Genomic DNA, 16,614 nt, shown 5'->3' on the forward strand with positions numbered 1-16,614 from the left:
TGAAATGTTTTTGCCGTAACCTAAATACACAGACCTTTGGTTCTTTGTGAGATAGTGCTAAGTATCTGAAGGAAATATCTGAATATATTCCTTTTTTAGTATCAGTATGTCTTTCTACTCTGCCTTGGATAGAGAGTTGTGAAATACAATTTATCTTGAAATATTTTTCTACTTTAAATGCATGTAAAGTTTTCAGCATAAACAAGCCTGATTATTATTATCTTTAGTCACATTATAGACAGAAGAGGGAAGGAAGGGAAAGGCTCCTGACTTTTTTTCAGCTATTGCTAACCTCAAATACTAGGTTAACTTTATATTAGTTCAAATATTTGATTTATTTGCTTGTTAGTGTTTGAGATAAACCAAGAATCATTGAGGGCCAACTCCTGGCCCTGCACAGAGCATAATCTCCAAGAGTCTGAGAGCATTGTCCAAATGCTCCTTGAACTCCGTCAGGCTGGTGCTGTGACCATTTCACTGGGGATCCTGTTCTGTGCCCAAACACCCTCTGGGGGAAGAACCTCTTTCTAATACTCAACCTAACCCTCCCCTGACACAGCTTCAGGCCATTCCCTCAGGTCCTGTAACTGGTCACCAAAGAGGAGAGATCAGTGCTTGACCCTCCTCTCATGAGGAGAAAATTTCAAAATTCAAAGATATTTTGAATTTTCTGTTGATTCTGCAGGTGTTTGTCATACAATGGAAAAATGCCCCAGAAGAGGAAGACAATTCAAAAGCACTAAAATAGCCATTCCTCTAAAAGACACTAGTTCACTGAAAGCAGATGCCTAAGAAAAAAAGCCAAATACAAAAAATAAAAATAACATTAGGTTTTCAGAGAAGATATGAGCTTCCTAAATTTTACTCCCAGAGGATAAAGGGTTCTGAATACCTGGTGAAGAGTTGCTGGCAGCATTCAACTAGCTCTGTGCTGTTGGCAGGGAAATCTGTGAAGTTGGAAGCATTTCCTAATAAGATGTGGCAAGGAACTTCCAGACTAGGGACAGTCAGCATTCCTGTGAAGTAAGTTACAATTTTCTTAATGAATAATGAAGACGAAGATAAGATTTGAGAATGTGAGTCATGAAGCCATGATCAAACAAACCATTCTGTCTGACGCAAAATCACCATTTGAGGTGGTTATGTAAAGGTACAAGGTCAAAACCTTTGAATTGCAGGACTTCTCATCTGAATCATTTTTAAAAACTGAATTAAGTAGCAACCACAACAATTTATCTACTTTTTATATGTAGGAATTAAAGTACAGCAATGGCTACACACTTGGATACATTTTGGTTTTCTGCCTCCTTTAATGATATTAATATTGTGTAGTAATGCCTTTCTCATTGCTGGGTCAGTGTGTTTTCATTAACTAAGATGAAGCTATGCTGTATTTATAGAAGTGCAAGTAAATACAGAACTTCTTATTTTGTTTTAAATTGAGTTTGCTTTGCTACATATTCTTTAAAATTTCCTACTAATACTAATGTCATCAGTCACTGGAATAATGGAAACACAAAAGTATGAAAGTGATAGCTCCTTCTATATGTAATGTTGTAGAATTTAGACATGTTTTTAATACATTCTTATCTTAACTGGGATAATAGAAATTGTTTGGCTTTTCTACTTTCTCCTGAGCATAAGAAAAGCATTTGCCGTGGCAGGAGTGGGTGGAATGCAATTTTCATTCCAAAGCAGATTCTATTATTTTAGAGAGATTTTCTCAGTGGCTGTTCACAATATTATTCTTAAGATCAGTATTGTGAAATGACATATTTTTGTAGAGCTTCCTGGTTCCTCAGTTATGCAGAGTAGTGTCATGTATTAAAATATTATGGATGGCTATGAGACTAATGTTATTTCAAGTTTGTTCTGTAGCCTTCAGAAAACAGTGTGGTTCATCTTTAAAATCTCTATGTTTCTGTTGCTACCATGAAGACCAAGGCATAGAGAAGTTGGGGTAGAAACAGACATAGTGGTTTTAGCTACACAAAATACCAAGATCTTTCTTCACTGTTGAAATATAAGTCCTTTAACCTTCATCATTCCATGTCATACCAATTTTGTATATCACATGCTCAGGAAAGAGAGCTGGAAAAGGGATTGTGAAATACTGAGGATAAATTTATAATCTACTGAAACATATCAATGAATTAATCTTCTGAATAATTACTTTGTTCTTTTTCATTTACTCCCTTAAATGTCTGTTGTATTGTGACTTTTCACTCAAATTAAAGCTGAAGTTTTGAAAATAATGATCAGCTGTGGAGTCCCATTTTAGGACCATTTCACAAGCCTAAGTGCTCTGTGGAAATATTATCCCCTCAAAATATTCACTTAACATTATGACAAAGAGTTGTTCTCCTTTGCTTACTCTTTTACAATCTTTCATTCCATTTTCCTGTTTCTTTTCCAAATTTAGCTCAAAACTTTCCAAAATTGGTTCTCTATTCCTGTATTTAGTAGTGCAGAGGAGGGATTGCAAATCATCTACAAATTGCTTTGTTTATGAGTCACATGTTCTGCACAGACAAATAAATCAACAAAAAAACCCCACAAAACAACAGCAACAACAACAAAAACCAAAAAAACTCCCCCATTAAAACACCATACCCCTCTCCTAAAAACACAGACATAATAGAAGAACTGAAATATTTACATCTTTTCAAATTCTAGTTTTCAAGAAACTTTTGTCTCATATCGACTTTTAATCCTGCCGAGCAAAAAAAAACTTGTGTCTGAGTGACTGAGGCAGCCTAGGAGGATATAGTATGGTGCTGGTGCAGTGCCCCCTGGTGGCCACTGGTCGTAGGGGACACCAAAACTGAGCACTGTACCTGCCACACAGGCCGTCATGAAACAGGCCACCGTTCCTGCAATCATCGCTCTGAAAGCACCGTCGGCTATTTCCTTCTTTTTTGAGGGAGCAATGCTTGCTAGAAGAAATACAAAAGTGTATGTCAAACAGAAATACATATAAGGAAGATGAATCTACCAGCTTCTGCCCCTGCAGGAGTAATTTCCCACCCTGCAGTTTGAAGTAAGGGAAACATGGAGGAAAAATGGGACATTTTTTAGTGGGTTGTTTGAAGGCCAAGTGTTGGCTTTCTCTGTTAAGAGGATTGCTTATATTTAAAGTTGTAACTTTTGTTTTCTTTGGCAGCTTGCACGTCAGTGCTGAATGATTGAGCCCTTCAAAAGAGTCTGGCCCCATAGCTGGGTTTTGCTGCTCTACGCTGCCCCACTGCTGAGCCCACTGTGGCTCCAGGGCAAAGATGACTGCCAGCAATTCTGGTTGCTTGGTGAGGAACTCACATGGTTTTTCAATTTTTCTTTTTTCACTGAGATCTGAAAACCTTCTTTAAAAATTCTTTCCCTGTAAGCTTACTGCAGATATGTGATATTTTTACAGAAAATAACCAAATTCATCTGTCACACCAGCATGCTATGGAGTTGACCTGCTCTTCCTGAAGCTCATGGGCAATAGTGGCTCAGGTTCATGTTTGAGGTCTAAAGAGGGAAGGCTATGAGAAGGGCTTGGTTCCTTCCCCTTGTCTTCAGCACCTCTCCCAGTACTTCCCACCAAATCCTGTACCCCCTCTCTGGGTGCCCTTACATTCACAACTGAGGGCTAGGTTTTGGCAGAGCAGCTGCTCAGCCCCTAATACTGCTAAGCTCCACCCATAGCCTGTTCCTTTTGGTGCTTTCTTTGGGATTTGCTCAACAAACAAAGTGTCTGTGAGAGTGGTTCTTACTCAGGCCTCCTATTACCAGTCCCAGGGAGCCAAAGTTGGCAAATCCACAGAGAGCATAGGTGGCAATGACTTCAGAGCGAACCTGAAAAACAAAGACACACCCTCTGAGCGGTTTGAAACAGTTCATTGTGATTTAAAGGTCTAAAAACATGGCACTATGGCTCTGAGTACAAAAATAACTGCTTTGCTTGGTTGCTGCCCAAGGTGTGGCTTTCAGAAAGGTAGACTTGTTCCCTTGTTAAATGTCACAGGCTTTTATACCCACTGCCCATGTGAGGACTGACAAACTATGCAATGATTTTATCTTTCACATATATTGTTGTGCCTTTTTGAAGTGAGTAGTAGTAATTAAAGACAAAGAAATCTTATCTTACTAGTGGCAATTTAACTGCTGTTTTCTGAAAGTATGAGTCAGAGAGCAATAATTCAACTTGTTTTTCACAGCTGGATGCCTCTATAAAACTCTTTTGAAACCTCAAGTTTTGGTATGTATCCCTGAATTCTTTGACCCTGAAGAAGCAGAGGGCTCTATACAAAGCTACTTTGTGCATTCTCCACCCCATGCAAAGAAGACAAATTGGTCACCTAGGAAGCGCGTGTTGAAAGGCAGAGATTGACATTATGAATTTGGAATCCCCATTAACAGCTTATTTCTGTACTGACTTCTGCCACCTTTCTCCCCTTGGGTAACACCAACTAAGCCTGGACGTCAGAGTAGATACAAGGCTGGCCTTTGCCTCCAGGGAGGGACCATTCACAGGACACAAAATGGTCCTTTAGGTGAAATCAGAAGGCTTGCAAGGTTTGTAGCCAAACCTTGCAAGCCTTCAGATAAATGTAGTTCAAACATTTTGAGAAAGGAGGCAACATATCTCAGCAAATGGATTTTTGTCCCCCTGGCAACTCCGAATTCCTATTTACTGTGGTTTAGGTTAAAATGAGTGAGTGTTCTAGCAGGTTTCCTGTTTATTAGAAGTTCCTCTGGTTTAATTCCTCTTTTATGAACATCAATTTGTAGATACTTTCAATCAATCTGTACAAATGCAGGAAAATGTTTTTCAAGTACCCACTCTACCAGCTTTTCCTAGAAAAAGCTCTGTGTACCCTGCTTTCATTTGCACTCTCCTAGCTCTGAAAACAGGAAGCCATGTAATTAATGACTCAGGTGAAGACACTTGTTTGCTCAGTCTGAGAGAATATCTGTGTGCGGATGAATTAGAGAGCTCTGAAGCTGAAGGGAAATTAAAAACAGATGCCAAGCACACCTTCACCTGAACTGTTGTGCTGTAATTATAATGGTTTTCAGCCAATTTTTACCAGCATTATGAATTAAAATTGTTTATGTTTCTCAGAGCTTTTCACTATGGAAGTTAATACAGCTCCTTATAGGTATTAGAAGTGAATGTGAAAGTCCTATATGACATCTTTGCAGGAAAAAAAAAGTTAAATAGAGTTCCTAAGATCTGTCTTTTAAGGCTGCATTACATACTAAAATAAACCCTTATTCACTCATGCAGGAATTCAGTGTCATTCATTTAGCAGAAGGAAGCACAGTTATAGCAGGGCACATCAAAGATCATTCTAGCCCAGAGTTCTATTGCCAGGAATTCCAGGAACACTGGTAATGGATGCTCAGACAAGGATGTGAACATTTGATCAGACCGCCTGGCTTTCTACTTCCACGTGTGAATTATCTTCTGGTAATCGGGAATGCAAATGATCAAGAATTTGTTTTTTGTTTTTAATATAAGAGATGTCCACAGCATCCCATCTGATTCAAAGAATCATGTAAGTGCTGTACAAAATACTTTCTAATCTAAAGGGTTTCTTTACAGTGACAATCTGTCTTGGTTTAAGAAAGAAGGGTCAATGGATGCATAAAGTTGGATATCATGGTTTTTGTTGCCTGTGCTCAGGAGGAATTCAGCATGGGCCGTATGTGTGAATGCCAGATAGTAGAGCAGTCATGTCCACAAAGGTCAGCTTTGATCACTGAATGACCTTTGGCCCCATGCACACATGCAAGATGCCCTTAGCATTGCCTTTCTCAGGGTGCTGTAGTAGGAGCTACATGTCGGTTGGGTAAACTGTGAATGAGAGTTGGAACAAGGCTGGAAAGCTTGATTGAGACAGACTGGTTGGACTCAGTGTTGCAAGGGAGGTGTAGGGCATGTACTACATGTCTTTTATTACTGCCCTCTGCAGAGGGAAAAATAGCCTACAGCAAAGGTGTGCCAGTAATGCCACCTGCTAGAGCTCACTGGATGCCTCTCTTCAAGTTTAATGCTTGGACAAACCTCTGAGGGCAGGAGGATCCTCGAGTTCTTCCTCAGGGTTTTCTTGGGAGAGTAGCTCATAGAGAAGTATTGAGAATCAGGTAAGAAGAAACTTGCCTTGAAGATAGCCTCTGTCTTAAGAGTGGTGTCCTGTGGGACACTGCATGTTCCCTAAACCCACGCCCTTCTGTCTCTATGCTTGTTCAAGACATCTAGGGCAATGAGAGTCAAGGAACTGCACAGAGCAACGCTGCACTTTCATGACTTAACTCTGTTGCTCAAAGACATATCTTAGAGTAATATGCCACCATTTTATGCCCATATTAAGTAATAAGTCATTTCAACGTTGAAGTATTTGATCAAATAAATCTGTAGGACAGAAAATGTTACTTACTGTCATATACTGTTTCACACCATTAATGTACATGCTTCCACCCTTTTCTCGGTTTTGAATCAGTTTTGAAAGGCGCTCATAAGCCAAAAATTCATTGAAGAAAGTTTTGTAACCTAGTAGTCCACCGACAATGAAACTGTCTTCCCAGTCTACTCCCATCATGAAAGAGAATGGCATGAAGATATAAGCACAAATGTTCTGCAGAATGTATAAGGAAAAGCAGGTCAAAATAAATGTCAGAAAGCAATATCAGACAGTAACTTTTCTAAACTTAAAATAAGGATGGTTTTATTTTAGCAGAGGAAAATTGGCCTTCAATTTTTGCTGCCATGAACTCTGGGAGAGTTTTTAATTGTCAGGCATGCTTGAGTACCTTTTAAAACATTAATCAAGACTCTAGATATAACAAAATATTTATATGTCCCTAATTTTATATGTAAAATAAAACAAAGGTTTCTGTGCCATCTTTTCACTCAATAATGGCTTCAAAACTGGACACAGTGTTTGACAAAAAGAAGGAAGATTGAACTAAAAGGAGAACAGAGGATTCTAATTCTTCTGCTAGATTAAATCAAATGTGTTAATGAACACGCCTAATTATCAGGTTATTGGACTCCAACCGCTGTAAACAAAAGAGTTGTCTCTGCATAAAAGCTGTGCATCTGACACAATTAAAGCTGTACCTATTTTTCCCTGGCATTATAAGATTTATGCAAATTGAAAAAGTAATCCCATATCACAGTATAGCTTGTTTCTGTATGAGAGAAAATAGCTCCAACTGTGACAGGTTTTGGTCAGATTGTGGTCAGAGAATGTAAGGGAGGTCTTAAAGCAGTTACTATTTCTGGCTGGTTTCTCTGCTCAGAGAAGGTTATGCATTAGTGTCTCCCAAGGAAAAATTGACTGCATGCATCATGTCTGTGTGTCTCAATTCCTCGTGGACTATCTGCCTCTCCAAATCTTATACCACCCAGCAGTTATGAAAATACCAGCCCCTGCACGAGTCTGCCTAAGGCATGTGTACTTGTGACTCTCCTCAGCTGTGGGTGTCTGGGGTGCAGTGAGAGATCTCTGAAAGATTAGCAGGGTAATAACTTAGTGGTGCTGAAGCCATATCTGTTATGAGTGGCCATTCACTTCAGCAGTACCTTTAACACAAGTAATATCCGTGTTTCTCCCAGGGCTTTTATTAGGGTCTTGCGAAAAAAAAAGGGGTCATAACCACTGAAACTAGGTGATTGCATTGGGTCAAAAATGACATATTGACCTAGGTTCAAACATTTGCTCTGTTGAGTGATTTGGGTATGGTTTCACTTTGTAATTGTATTGAGAACTAACTGATACGGAGTAAGTCTGGTTTCAGGCAAGTCTGGTCCTTCCCCTGTGTACCCATATAAGTGAACACAGCAAGCATTAAGGGTTTGATGGGACCTTTTGAAGATAAAGGCACTTTTATGTTTAGCTGCAGGAGATGTTAATGGCTTGGCAAGCATGTAGTTGACAGATGTGCAGCACTGCCAAGTCAGAGAAGGCAAGTGCTAGCCTGCTCTGTATAAACATACCCTGGGAGTTAGCAAGAACACCACAGAGGGAAACAGCAGGTGGACTAATAGAAACAGAAATACTTAAATGGCAACAATTTTGCTTTAACTGTTAAGAAATTGTTCAGAACATGCAAATAAAAGATGGATTTAGATCATGTTAAAATACAAAATGAGAACAAGAAACAACAACAAACAAACCACACAAGCACTTAAATTTGAGAAACACAAATTATGCATGTATGTCAGCTGCATGAATAATCTGGAGATCATACCTCAAAGGTCAGCTGTGGATAGTCAAACAAGTTGCCCACCCAAGAAAGGGCTGAGTCAAGGAAGCTCAGCAGGGCAAGGAAGGAGATCACGCTCACGGCGATGTTTGCTACCAGCCCGATGGAGGTAGAGGCACCCTGGCTGGCTGCTTCTAGAAGATTCTTTGATTCACTTTGCCAAGGAAGAGAAAACCAGAGTGTGAACATCTTTAAATTCAAGAACAAATAACAGAACTAAAACGTACACGCACTTGATTAGAATTCTAGTACTAAAGCTATCTGTACACTCATAGAGAAAATAATGAAGAGGAATGATGATGTGAAGTAGGCTTTTCCTGTCAATCCTCATGGCAGACACTTGAAGCATATGCTTGTGGTTCCCTGAGGATGAATTCTGGTACATTCAGGTTGAGCAAGATCTCAAAACTGTAGCACTGCTTGTATTAGGCAATGGACACTGCTCTTCTCCCACACAGCCCTTGCAGAAATGCTTGGGTCATTCAGAAGCAGATCCTTAGAAGCCTTTTTGCTTTGCCTGTCATTGCCAAGAGAAGTGTGCCTGCAGATGGGCAAAATATTTGCTGCTGTTGTGAAATTATTGCTTTGTCTTTGCTTTTTGCATGTTTGCATTTGCAGATTCATTACAGAAAAAAGACAATAACATTACAAAAGGGAAAACCTCCTGGCAGGTTACTTCAAGTAGGCATTTCCCTCTTTCTTTGGAGTTTACAGTTTGGCCGAGGTCCTTGACATATGTTACATTGTAATGGGGCGCACTCACCTGAATTCATAAATCAACCATTTGCAGCATTTAATCTTTAATTAATTTCTTGCTTGAACATCTACCACATAATGCTCCTAAAATTTATGTGTGAGCAGTTATTATCCAGACCTCATTTTTGCAGTGGTATTAACTAGTACCTAGATCAGCTTACCTTTTTGCCATTTGTATGCCACTCCTCAGAGTTACCAGGGGCTTTTCAGTTTCAGGCCAGAATAATTTGGAGACAGCTAATGATGCTGGTGCTGACATAACAGAAGCAGTCAGTAGGTGGGAGGAGGAAACCTAGAATTCCAGGTGAAAGAAAGTACTCCATGATAACCATATTATGCACAAACACGTAGGAATGCTATTAATTCTTTTAGTTGTTTGTATGATTTCTCTACAGGATGTCATTAAAAGTTCATATTGCTCATAAGGAAATGAAGAGAATGAGCTGTCAGAAGACCATGGATTTTTGTGGCTAATTCCTTCAGAGACAAAAAAACCCCAAACAGTGGGAATGATTGAGGGATACTTTCAAAGCATTGCAGCTGGGTGAAATACTTAAAAGATTTCAATAAACCATTTATTTTCTAGTTCTTTTCCCCTGTCTTACCCCAAAAGAAATATATGCTCCTAAGACACTTCCAGCAATAGTTGAGAATCCTGCTGTCATGACTGCATGGAGTTCAGATTTGGTGATATATGGTAAGTAGGGCCGTACCAGGAGAGGAGACTCTGTCTGGAAGTGAAAAACAAGCACCAAATTAAAAAATCCTTAATAAAAGCCCAAATATTTCTTTTATTAAGGGCAGAAAAATGAGTGTCTGAATCATACTTTCTTGGGTATTTTTGACTAGTTAATCCTAGTACTAGCAAGTACTACAATTTCAATAGACTGGGGCTTTTTTATCCCAAGAAAGAGAATGTCTGAAGACAATTCTGGCTGGTTCATTCTGCTGTCTCCCTAAAAAACACAATGAAGCTGCCAAGAAATTCTATTCCAATTCTGAGTGACTCAGGGACAGCCACAGGTCTGAGCACAGATAAGGCTGTTAGTCAAGTGAAACATGCTCCTCTGGCATGTGTGTGAGCACATCCTGGAGGCACTGTCATGCAATGGTGCCACTCTAAATCTTGAAGCAGTGTGATGTGGTGATGCACCACTGCTAAATATCATGTTAATAGTGCATTTGGGCCTGGATGTTAATTGTTGATTTTCTACATTTCTTCTAATCTTGGGACAGACATTATTGTAAATGTGGGTTTAATACATTTCCCGTTAAAGTCGTCTGTTAGATGCTGACCACTCTTTTTGTGAACAAGGCCTTATACTGCTAGCCCTGGATCTTAGTTTTCCTCATTGCCTCTCTCTCCTGCCCTTGCCTGCTTTGTGTGCCATCTCTTCATACCGCTTGCCTTTTCAACCAAAAAAAAACCCCTGAAATTGTTATTTCTTCATAGCTTTGGAGTAGTCTAGCAGGGAGATCTATCATCTACATTTATGCTTGAACTTCTCTTGGGAAAACATATTGCTTCCCAAAGCCTTTCCACTGTGCATCACTGCCAATATATGAACATACTGCAATTTTGGAAACCGATCATCAGACTTGATGTAGTGGAACCCTAGCTTTGAAAGAGATTGTTTTTCTTAATACACAACTGTTCAATAAGCAGCAATATTTCCCTAAATTCTGTAATATTGTTACATGTTAGCATGTTTCTGTGTGCTCCAGCTCACCTGTCCCACAAATATGTTACCCGCAGCTACCAGAGACTCAACAGGAGTTGTTCCCATGAAGACATGCATTATCCAACCAACCTAAAATGATTTTTAAAAAAGAAACAAAAATTTGTTCTGCCTGTTCCATGCCTTTCTCCAGTTAACCATATCAATCTAAGAGTTCAGAGACATGTTACAATACTTTCAGAGTTAATGATTTCAGCTTAAAGGTACAGCACATTCATGTAATTGGTACATGCTAAAATAAGACAATGGAGTAGTAATTTAACAGAACTGAAAGTACTCCAGGCTCCTCTGGGCATAAAAATGTTAAACTAAATTAAACAAAGCAGATATTTTGATGTGTTCTTATTACTTATATTCTTGTCCAAAAATACTTGGATCATATGAAAGAAAAAAATGTGAAACAAATTAAGGCTAAAATAGCCTCATTGCAATTTTAGCACACTAATGTCAGCTAGGTGATGTTCGTGACGCCTTTATAACAATCGTGTGAATGTAAAAGGCAAAGAACTTTTAATTTAAGAATATCTTCAAACTAGGTTTAACTACCACCATAGAGGAAGCTCTTTTCCCTCATATGACGGGTTTATTGGACAGAGATGACAGAAAGCGGACTTGATCTTTTATTAGTAGAAAGTAGCACAAGACATAGACGCTGACAGAAATGAACACTTAGAGAGTGAGGTGAAGAACCTGCTTTGATCTTATCTGGGTATCTGTGATAGGAAAGTATATGCAATTGCTACTGAAATACTTAGCAGAAATCTATTCTCTGTGATTTAATCTCCATCCTGCACTTTAAGGTCTGGGAGAAGGGCAGGCAGAAAGGAAGATTTAAGCAAATATAGCATCTAAGTAACGCTAAAGCTAACCAGGCAAATCTAACAATTAATATGACACAATCAATGAAACCAGACTGAGAGTGCCAATCAAGATTTTGCAATGGTAACATTTGGAAATATTTCCAGGCTATGGCTCCTCTGCATGTGTTCAATATATTTCCCACACCAGCCAAATGAGCATCTAATTGGCAAAAGTGCATACCTTTCCAACAAGCCACTGCATGAATCCAACGTGGTAAAGCATAGACATAACAGTACTGAAGAAAACCACAATTGGCAATACCTGATGACAGAAGACAGTGAAGACAGAAGATCATTAAAACTTCTACAGTGGTTTCCTTCCTGACCTTCCTGTTTGTGCTGTAATTAAATAAACTTTATTTATCTGCATAGCTTTCTAACACAACTGTGATTGTTTAGAAACTGTTTAGCTTAGCATAATATACCTGAGTTTATAGCCATGTTTAAGTCAATTTAAACATTTACATCCTTTAAAAAGAATCTATTTAAAGGTATATACTTACTAAATACAAGAAGTGAATATAGGTCTCTCACAGTGGATACTGAAAAACTAACCTACTCTCTGATGGGCCTCACCCACTCTCTGATGGGCTATTAAAAACCACTCTGATTGAGTTTCACCCTGAATAAAACCAATACAACCTGATTCTCAGGTATGTGAAATACACAGGACACCACCACTTTTGTCCTAGTATACCACAAAAAAGAAAAATCTGCCCCCGAAAGGTCCAAAATAGTCAGACAGATTAGTTAGAGCTAAAACAGTACCACTGTCATGTGAAAAGGGGAGGCTTCCTAGACCCTTAGTGTGGAGAGACTTATTTGCCCCATAGCATTTAATTTGTCTGTCAGTGTCCCAGGAAAGCCGAGACCCTTGTAGCTGACCAGTTTTTCAGCATCCCTTTAGGGAGACCCTTGCCTGAGCAGTCCTGCTGGATTGGAAAGTGGTTTGACTGTCTTAGAGAAACACACCTCCAGCATGAGGGAGTCCTCTTAGTAGGTCTTGCCCTTTGCTAGAGTGTATTACCCACTACCAACTGCCAGCACCCATAAAGCATTCACACTAATAATTTCAGGAGTAACACTCTTATTAATATAAGATTGTGACATGTTAAGGTTAGAAGATTTTTGCTGATTGTAACTGGCTGCAAAAATATACTTGAAGGAATACACAGGTAGGCTCTAATCCCAAGTAAAATATTCAGGGCACATAGAGCCTGGTTCTTACAAGTTTACAGGTGTCCCTATGGGGAAGAAGACAGGTTCAGCCCATTGACTGATCCCAGCAGTTAAGATGGAGTTTTCCTTAACTTTCCCCTGTTCTCAACTTACTTATATATTATTTCTTTATGTTTATGTGGAGTTTGAGTGATTCTAGTCATAGATACATTTGTTACTGATTAGCATAAAATCCTCTCTCTTTGCTTTTAAAGATACAGTGAAAAATAATGTAGAGTACATTCCTGCGAGGGTGTTTGTACATCAGGAGCAGGTAATTTTGACACGGAGATGTACATTAATATTATTATTAGGCTTTAATGAAGAAAGTTTGTCCAAGGAGAGGGATTTTGCCACTGTTGCTGGCTCAGCAGTGGGACATCTTCCCCTCTTTCCCTGGTATGCTGTTTATAAGCTGGCATGTGGTTTATCAGCTACAAAGTACAACTGACTTCCCTTCCCTGCAAGGATTTCCACAGAATCTGGCTGTGGTGCCTCCACTCCACTCCACCTTCCATTCCATTCCCCTCAACAGATGATGGGGAATCATTCTGGAAGGGTTTCAAGTAATGCATCAACCATATTCCATCCAGAAAGCAGCAATTGTGATTTACCCTGTAATACAACTCCTGTTCAAATGCGAATATAACCCCTCAGTATCCCCAGCTACCAGTGCACAGGGCCTGCAGTCATTTTCCCACAACCACGAACACTAGGAAGTTTTCATGTGTGTTCACTAATGACATAATGCATTATAAATAAAATCAAGTAACAGAATGGAAAACAACAAACCACTTTGTTAGTTCAGATCTTTTCCATACATAGAGTCTGTGTGTTTCTAGAGGAGAGTTGGTCCTATAAACAATTTTGATAAACATTTAGAAACTCAATTTTGATGATCAGAGCCTTTCACTGAAAGTACAGAGTGCAATTAACCAATACTGTCGTGCTGGTCAACAAGTTAATATAGTGCTGCTTTCTCTGGCTTGGTTCCTTGAACCTTTTTCAATTCTGCAGGGACAGTTTGCCATGCAGTAACAGCAGACAGATTAGTGTAGTAAAATTAGTATCTTTCTCCCCTGCCTTTTCTTTTGTTATTACCATACAGAGGAGGAAGTTAAAATTGTTGGCTGCTCTTAACTCCCCTCCTATTTGTGGCTTGATGTTTAACTTTTTCCCTATTTTCCCTTAAAGAAGTTCCTATTGAAGTTTAAGAAATATCCTGCTTTTTTATGCACTCCTAAATTTTGACCTTGAAAGCAAAGCTTTTCTCAGGAAACCATAGTTCTCCTCGTGTAAAAAAGAAGCTAGAAATTTAACAGAAGCCTAATTTCTTTCTTGCTCAAAGCAAACTTTGTCTTTTGTAGTCAACAGGATAGAAGACTTAATACTAAAAGGTCTTTTCCATTTACTTAAGTACTTGGAAGTGCTTATTTATGTGGGCAAGTGGATATTTTTTCAGAACTCTGAAACTCTGCATCTGCCTGCGCAAATACATATTTAAAATAAAACTGGTTTATGCATGCAAATATGTGCATTTTTGTCTAACTAGTGCTTCCAGAACCATGTGCTCAAAGACACTCTGGGACTGATCAGAACATATGCACAACTGGGATGTGTCCACTCTGGTAACGTGTCCACTTCACCTGGCAGAAAACTGATGCGTCCCTGCGTATTGCTGAGGATGCAGTATGGATACAACTGGACTCTGACAGACATATCCTGTCCCTCATCTAATCCCTGAGGAGCTAAGCATTGTCTTATGGACGATGCTTTGAAATATCTTGGGGCGAGATTCAAAGAGCTCATCACTACGTGCAAACCCATAAAATATCTGAAAGACACAAAAAAGCACTTTGGACCAACTAAATGTCTAAATAAATAACAAGTATTTCAAGAAAAAACAGGCTGCTGTCACTGTTTTTGGAAGAGGGAATTCCCTGGCTAGAGAGGAAGGAGATAGAGCACATTTTGATATTGCTGTACACTTGTCTGCAATTCCATATACCATATTTATATTTCATTTACTATACATATATTCTTATATACATGCAACTCTGGAAACCAACTGGTTTTCTTGTTTTTCAATATAAGAATAATCTACTTGTTATGGAAACAAGGTCTAGAAATTCCATGGTTTTGCTGGCTTGAACCATAGGATAAGACTGATATATGTTTTCCTACACAGAAGCAAACTTTTGTCTGTCTAGTCCCTAGTTATGGCTTTAGTACACAAAGTATTTTGCATTATCAGTGAGTACTAAGAAGCACCTTGAAAAGATCATATTCATAAAGCATTGCCAAAAACCATGAGAAAAATTATGGGGGGGCGGGGGGGAAGGGGGAGGCAGGAATTAAATAATTTCATCCCTAAAACATGTAGTAGAGAAACAAATATTTAAGCACTCAAATAAGTAAAATAAATACCTCCCAAAGTAAAGGTAGGAACACCTGGAAAGTGAAACAAAAGGTACAAAAGAACTGCTCTTAAAATATAATTCATATTTATTGATAAAATGCCTAAATTTTTTTCCCTTCTAAAATGTCCTGGCTGTTCTTAGTAGCAAGCTATTTTACAGATGGCGCCTTCTCTCTCAGGTAATGAAAGAGCGAAGTTTGCAGAGCATCTAGGTTGGATTATCACCACAAGAAAAAAATAAGAAAAGGCATGTAAGCCCATGTTCAGATATCTGAAATATCAAAAGAATGATCTCAAAGTAAGTCCTAATACATTTCTCATATTTGTTTGATGTTTCTTTATTTGTTATTTGGGTTGGTTTGGGTTTCCTTTTGCTTTGTATGTTCTTGATTCCAGCCTAAGCAGGCACAGTGACATGAACTTCTGAGAGCAAAACCAGGAAAGATGCTAGAGCAGATTACAGAGCACAGAGCAGATAAACTGTATTCCAGCTATTTCCCAATAAGGTCTCTTAAGAGAGAGATGGGAAATTCCTCTGTGATCTTAGTAATATCATGTAATTCTTCCCTCTTATGCAGCTTCCAGCTCTTCCCCCAGGCATGAATAAATACACATCTGGCCTCTCCACTTCTTCAGGGGAAAGTCTGTGAAGCAGTGGTCTGTACAGCACCCAAGGGTGCAACAGTGTGGCATAGCAGAGCACTTTTAGTCATAGAGAGATGGAGAAGATAGGCAGGAGGTAGTATTTCTGTCAGTGGCCAGGAACAAGCCTTTCAAACTATTCCTTGTAGAAAAATATTCTGAAGTTCTGTATACATGCAATATATGTTGTTATAATTTGACTAAATAAGTGCAATCTAACTCAGTGTTTGGCAGCGAATGAAAGTGTTCCCAAATTTTCTATTCAGAGTATCACATAATAAGGAATAGTTTACCTGTTGATTTCTCAGGTGACTACATAGGTATCACAAGCCACACAATTTATTTCCCAGCTATACTGTTCCTCTTACCATTGTTTATCTGCCACTTAGAGTGTATAGCAACCATCTTACCTTAAAAGCAAAGAAATGATCCGTGTATTTGTCACCAAACACAAACTTGGCACCCGCATCAGAGTACTCCAGAAAAGTCTGGGGACAGAAGGCAAAGTAAATTAGCCATAAGCTCTGGGTACCTGCCAAAACCATACAAAGTACTGCTAGTTGTCTTGCAGAAATATGGTGAGGTCCCAGAAGCTTGAGCTCTGATTTGTAGGGGTCCAAGCCTTGCTGACTTTATTTGGCTGAACTGAGGGTATCTGCTCTGTCCTGTTGAGTACCCGACACAATAGATGCCATAAACTATACTGAAAAAAAAATCACTTTTT

General features: G+C 39.0%; 1 protein-coding gene across 1 annotated transcript in view; it reads right to left on the reverse strand.

The window, feature by feature from the left end:
• Positions 1-16,614, reverse strand: part of SLC28A3 (solute carrier family 28 member 3) — a 38,029-nt gene that overhangs the window by 830 nt on the left and 20,585 nt on the right. The window contains exons 8-17 of the mRNA XM_064735655.1: positions 16,301-16,378; positions 11,793-11,873; positions 10,743-10,823; positions 9,618-9,743; positions 9,174-9,304; positions 8,242-8,410; positions 6,426-6,623; positions 3,756-3,837; positions 2,838-2,936; positions 893-1,016 (exon numbers count right to left, since the gene is read on the reverse strand). Coding sequence (XP_064591725.1) covers positions 893-1,016; positions 2,838-2,936; positions 3,756-3,837; positions 6,426-6,623; positions 8,242-8,410; positions 9,174-9,304; positions 9,618-9,743; positions 10,743-10,823; positions 11,793-11,873; positions 16,301-16,378 — 1,169 coding nt within the window. The remainder of the gene's footprint in view (positions 1-892; positions 1,017-2,837; positions 2,937-3,755; positions 3,838-6,425; positions 6,624-8,241; positions 8,411-9,173; positions 9,305-9,617; positions 9,744-10,742; positions 10,824-11,792; positions 11,874-16,300; positions 16,379-16,614) is intronic.

This window comes from Zonotrichia leucophrys, chromosome Z (assembly GCF_028769735.1).
Source record: "Zonotrichia leucophrys gambelii isolate GWCS_2022_RI chromosome Z, RI_Zleu_2.0, whole genome shotgun sequence".
In the NCBI taxonomy this organism is placed as follows: Eukaryota; Metazoa; Chordata; class Aves; order Passeriformes; family Passerellidae; genus Zonotrichia; species Zonotrichia leucophrys.